General features: G+C 36.8%; 1 protein-coding gene across 1 annotated transcript; it reads right to left on the bottom strand.

Annotated features, from left to right (window-relative positions):
- Window positions 1-424: 424 nt before the first annotated feature.
- On the bottom strand, window positions 425-5,179 carry LOC117315914. The gene is made up of 3 exons (XM_033870336.1): window positions 5,147-5,179; window positions 3,063-3,162; window positions 425-1,884 (listed from the first exon to the last, which is right to left on the bottom strand). Exons 2-3 carry the CDS (start codon window positions 3,138-3,140, stop codon window positions 1,507-1,509), a joined length of 456 nt encoding a protein of 151 aa, XP_033726227.1. The 5' UTR covers window positions 3,141-3,162; window positions 5,147-5,179; the 3' UTR covers window positions 425-1,506.
- Between the last annotated feature and the right edge of the window lie 1,038 nt (window positions 5,180-6,217).

The raw sequence follows: 6,217 nt of genomic DNA, 5'->3' as shown, positions 1-6,217 counted from the left end.
ACACACAGTTCCCAGTACTGCAATGCATTACATAACTAAACTCCATCTATAGGCATTCAGGTCTCACACAACTAATTATTTGACTATATATTATTACCAATGACTTCATCCCCGCAATCGCTCATTTGAAGTTCAAATGTTGTTATATCAAATTATAGTTTGAAGATTCTCCTACCAGAAAAATGATGTTATTGGATATGTTTAATAGCATATAAGAGCAAACCTAGACTTGTAAGACGGCAACCCTGATATTTACAGTGGACAGGGGAACCCCCACCTGGAGATTTCCTGCCTTTTTACACCTGGAATCCTACATCTTTCTATTTATACCAGGAGTGTATATTTTAGATTTTTAATCTTAAGACCCTACTCTTTATTCCCGTATAAAGAAAGTACCCATTTCATGTGTTATTTACTCGGGAAATAGCTACAAACCCAGGAAACACATCTTATTCAGGGACTTGGTTCAGGTGAAACACCAGCTGATTGGCTGAATTAGTTTTGTGAGACCTAAAGTATACCGGAGTTACCTCCCTTCTGCTGGAGGTTTACTTCTACAAACATATATTTTTGATAACCAGCAATGTATGGGTAACACATAAACTTATACGTAGAAAAAAATGAAATCATTTATAATTGACATATCATGTCCAAAATATTTATTACTGTGATCGTACTGATATTTGCGTGCTGTGATTTATCACGCATTTCGAAATTATAACAGATACATGTAAGCATCATATTAAATTCCATTTATTCTATTATAAAAAAATATATAGAAAACGTAATTAAGGCAACCGAACCGATTCTCATTGATCGTTCAAACGTACTATTTGGATCAATATGGCGTTACTGTGATTCTTCGTCTGTCATGCATATGTACTTTTTTTGGAAAAAACAAGACCAGAACTCTCCATCTGAGATGAAATCTTAATTATATGTCAATGTTTGACGGAACTATTGCTAATTGTAAATCTATAAACGTTGTAAAAAGGAAAATACAATGTAATCGGTGTTTATTCTTGACACGATCGACGGCCGCCATCTTGGAAATTCCCTTGGGGTTCAATTGCCATGTGATACCGTACCCATTTGGTTCAAGTGGTACGAACCAGATAAAGGAACTAACGGTATACTTTTGTCGGACAGATGTCTGGTGTGAGGTAAGGGTGCACTACTAACTGATTCGTGGAGTTCTACAAGGCGATTAATTTGATCAGATGCTATTAGTTAATCCATTCGTTACTCCTAATCGTATTTTTAAAAATCTAGTTATCTCCTTTTCATAGCGGCTGTTTTCTTTTAGCAGAACATTTCGGTTTGCTTGTACGATCTGATCCCTTCGTCAGAAAACGAGTCCTAAACAAATGATTTTCCTTTGCATTTTCGTTTACCGAACGAAAGGTCATAGTTCAACTTCATGTCTGTCTCTATACATAGTATATATCCTGATGGATTGCATATCGGAAAACTCCTTTGCCTTTGTATTAATTTCGACTGCTGACGTCATCTTAAGGAGGTGGGTCTTGAGTTTATATATAAACTAAAATGCCCGGATGAAGGACGTGATGATAGAGGGCGCGACAGTCCTGTTCCAGTCGTAGGTCGTACTTTGTACGATTTAAGGTAATCTTTCTCTAGCAGCGGGAACTTTTTTGTCGTAAAATTTGTTGCTACTGGTGCCGTCGTGGGTCGCTGCTGATTTAAGCTGGCGAAAGGGTCATCGGGCACGCTCAGGGAAGTATCGTTAGAATGAACACTATTACCTTTACATTTCTTCATTACAATCAATTTGCAAATAGCAACAACGATAAGTCCAAAAGCAATGGTAGCTACCACTACTCCGATAATTATGTTTATGATCGACCCATTTTCCTCATCCACCTGCAAAATTAGAAAAAAAAATGATCATCATTATTTTCCCCCCACATTTTCCATCTTATTCGGTATTTCAGCATGTATGTTTACATTACAAAATTTGTCATTTAATGAATACCTTTACTGACTAAGCAAGTAGTATATCTTTGCTTCTGTGGTAATTTTATTGAACTACATACTTTTTTGTGATATCTTAATACTTTTTATGTATTATTTTATTGACCTTTTCTGTTATATCGTTTTGTTTAACGAACCAATTCTACTACCAGATGGCGCTGTATCAGCCTTGCTATATTGGTATAAATGAGGTATGAAAATTACTAACTACAGATGGGGTAACAACCAAAGCTGTCATGCAGTCATAATTATTTCGATTTAAATTACTTATTTTCCTTACAATAAATCAACAAAAACAATAGGAAATTATGTATTATTGATTGAAATATTTAAGGTGACTCTAATAGCGAACTTTCACCTGAAAAATTGCCTAAATCGACAATATTTTGCAAAGAATACTGGTAAATCAATTTCTGATTAATAATCAGATACTCAAATAAATTGTCAAGCAATAATCATTTTAGAAGATTTAAAAAAAAAGATCAAACCCCAAGCTTGTAAATGGGTAATGTATAAAACAGACGGACATTTTGAGAATTTTCATATTTCACTCTATACTTTGAAGCATCAACTTACTCAGAGAATGTGAATGCATTTTATATTCAAAGATATACTCATTGATATTTGTACTTACTGTCAGACCTGTCATTGTATTGTCATATGTAAGTTAAAGCTATACATTCCTTCAGATTAATTTATTGTTATATATAAGTTAGACTTGTATTTTCTTTCAGATTTAACAAAATAAATATTAAATGATCATATGTTGCATTAAATGAACATATTTCATTAATTTCATTATTAACATTGGTATCAGATCTACAAAATGATTCAGAATTGAAGCAGACTATAACAAAACCTTTAAAGGTTTTCCTATTCAAGTACATTTTCCTCAAGTTACCTTTGTTCGTTTTGGGAATGAGACATTTACATGTGTTTTGTCTTAATAGTGTTTTTTTTTTTTATAAAGGTCGCGTTTCCACCCCCACATTAATGTATTTACTTATAAATGTACACTTATAAAACATATATCTATATAAGTATAGGTGTATGAATCATCAAATTACCTTCTTGTCTTGTTGTAAACTTGAGGAAAGTCTAACCTGGCATCCATGTCCATCCTCCGCGTACCCTGACAGCGACATATTGAAATAACAGCAATCTCCGCTGTGGGTAAGGTTGGTAAAACAGACAAAGAAAAAAACATTAGTTTAATTTATTACAGAGGAAGACACCGCCTCTGACGTAGGCGAGGTCTGTAATATAGAGGGAGGTATAAAGTTATTACCGGGGAAAGACACCGCTTCTGACGTAGGCGAGGTCTGTAAAATAGAGGGAGGTATAAAGTTATTACCGGGGAAAGACACCGCTTCTGACGTAGGGGAGGTCTGTAAAACAGAGGGAGGTATAAAGTTATTACCGGGGAAAGACACCGCCTCTGACGTAGGGGAGGTCTGTAAAATAGAGGGAGGTATAAAGTTATAACAGGGGAAAGACACCGCCTCTGACGTAGGGGAGGTCTGTAAAACAGAGAGCGGAGAAGTATAAAGTTATAACAGGGGAAAGACACCGCCTCTGACGTACGAAGGTCTGTAAAATAGAGGGAGGTATAAAGTTATTACAGGGGAAAGACACCGCCTCTGACGTAGGGGAGGTCAGTTAAACAGGGGGAGGTATAAAGTTATTACAGAGGAAGACACCGCCTCCGAGGTGGGGCAGGTCTGAAAAACAGGGGGAGGAAAAGTTTAAAGTTATTACAGAGGAAGACACATCCTCCGACGTAAGGGAGGTCTGTAAAACAGAGGGAGAAGTACAAAGTTATTACCGGGGGAAGACACAGCCTCCGACGTTAGGGAGGTCTGTAAAACAGGGAGAAGTATAAAGTTATTACCGGGGGAAGACACAGCCTCCGACGTAAGGGAGGTCTGTAAAACAGAGGGAGGATACGTATAAAGTTATTACCGGGGGAAGACACAGCCTCCGACGTTAGGGAGGTCTGTAAAACAGGGAGAAGTATAAAGTTATTACCGGGGGAAGACACAGCCTCCGACGTAAGGGAGGTCTGTAAAACAGAGGGAGGATACGTATAAAGTTATTACCGGGGGAAGACACAGCCTCCGACGTTAGGGAGGTCTGTAAAACAGAGCTACGTTATCATAGAGAAAGACACAGTGTTTAAAGAAGGGAAGGTTTGTAGAACAAAGATATGGAACACTTTTTTTACTATTATTTGTTGGTATTTTAGTTGTTCTAATTTGGTTAGAATAAGCATTTTTGGAAGGTAGTTTGATGGTATGTTGGTCCGACTGACCCCCATGTGCTGATAGGTTGGGTCACAAAGGGTCAAATTGACAGAAATATTTTAAAATTCAGGTGACGGTTAAGACCCATGGGCCTCTTGTTTCTTTAGTGTTTTTATCCACTTGCAAACATTTAAACACTACACATGTCGGAATATCTCGTGGACTATAATTGTTGATTTAGTTTTCAGTCTTTGTAATATACATATTTGTAAAAAGTAATAAAAAAAGGACACTGTTTGATACTGACATTTTCTCGACTAATTTCGAATTTTTTAAACACCTTTCGTGATCAACACAATTTGGACATGTAACATCAGCTGTATGTTGCAGTTTAAGTTATTTTTGACTCTAATTTTACATTTGCTTAAACAGTTTGTTTGTACAATCTTTGAGTCGTGCACTTTCCAGGCCAAGAACACTTCATCTTTTTGTTTTCACGTGATTCGTTACCAAAAGTGCATTTAGAATTATACAACGCTTATTCTTACCTTGAGAACATTGCTTAATATGTTAAGTGTTCAATTAGAAAGTAGTATATGATTTCAGGAAAATATAGTAGTTAATGATCTTTCCTTAAAGGAAAAATTATTAAATCGATTGAAAAACAGAATAGAATACTGTGTATTGTCATACACATCCATCAATTTTAGGCTATAACCGCCCTGTAAAGGTTTGAACTTCTGTTTTATCTTTTAAAAAGCATCTGCATAAATAATCAATTACATATAAAAAAAATATATTGCACTTCCTCCATATTGGGTTTAATAGTTTTAGGACGCCGTTATTTGTCTCCTTTGTTGACGTAGATAACGTATATTATATACTGTGGGGTCATTATATACACTTACTTGATAAACAGACGTTTGTTGTCTGTGATGTCATCAGTTATATGTTGCATTAAATGACAATATTTTATTAATTGTATTATTAACTTTGGTATCAGATCTACAAAATGATTCATAATTGAAGCAGACTATAATTAAACCTTCAAAGGTTTTCCTATTTAGGTTTCCTCAAGTTACCTGAGTTGGTGTTCGTTTTGGGAATAAGTTTTGTCTTAATAGAATTTGTTCTTAAAAAGGTCGCGTTTCCACCCCCACATTAATGTATTTACTTATAAATGTACACTTATAAAACATATATCTATATAAGTATAGGTGTATGAATCATCAAATTACCTTCTTGTCTTGTTGTAAACTTGAGGAAAGTCTAACCTGGCATCCATGTCCATCCTCCGCGTACCCTGACAGCGACATATTGAAATAACAGCAATCTCCGCTGTGGGTAAGGTTGGTAAAACAGACAAAGAAAAAAACATTAGTTTAATTTATTACAGAGGAAGCCACCGCCTCTGACGTAGGCGAGGTCTGTAATATAGAGGGAGGTATAAAGTTATTACCGGGGAAAGACACCGCTTCTGACGTAGGCGAGGTCTGTAAAATAGAGGGAGGTATAAAGTTATCACAGAGGAAGACACCGCTTCTGACGTAGGCGAGGTCTGTAATATAGAGGGAGGTATAAAGTTATCACAGAGGAAGACACCGCTTCTGACGTAGGGGAGGTCTGTAAAACAGAGGGAGGTATAAAGTTATTACCGGGGAAAGACACCGCCTCTGACGTAGGGGAGGTCTGTAAAATAGAGGGAGGTATAAAGTTATAACAGGGGAAAGACACCGCCTCTGACGTAGGGGAGGTCTGTAAAATAGAGGGAGGTATAAAGTTATAACAGGGGAAAGACACCGCCTCTGACGTAGGGGAGGTCTGTAAAACAGAGAGCGGAGAAGTATAAAGTTATAACAGGGGAAAGACACCGCCTCTGACGTAGGGAAGGTCTGTAAAATAGAGGGAGGTATACAGTTATTACCGGGGAAAGACACCGCCTCTGACGTAGGGGAGGTCTGTAAAACAGAGGGAGGTAT

The sequence above is a fragment of the Pecten maximus genome, chromosome 17, assembly GCF_902652985.1.
Source record: "Pecten maximus chromosome 17, xPecMax1.1, whole genome shotgun sequence".
NCBI lineage: Eukaryota > Metazoa > Mollusca > Bivalvia > Pectinida > Pectinidae > Pecten > Pecten maximus.
Note: the sequence above shows the minus strand (reverse complement) of the source record. Positions and strands in the feature narration are given on the sequence as shown.

Bases quoted from the DNA above. Each gene is read 5' to 3' on its own strand.
- LOC117315914 (XM_033870336.1), bottom strand. From the start codon at position 3,140: ATGTCGCTGTCAGGGTACGCGGAGGATGGACATGGATGCCAGGTTAGA. The intron at 1,885-3,062 runs GTAATTTGATGA...CTAATTTTGCAG, and splicing joins GTTTACAACAAGACAAGAAG to GTGGATGAGGAAAATGGGTC.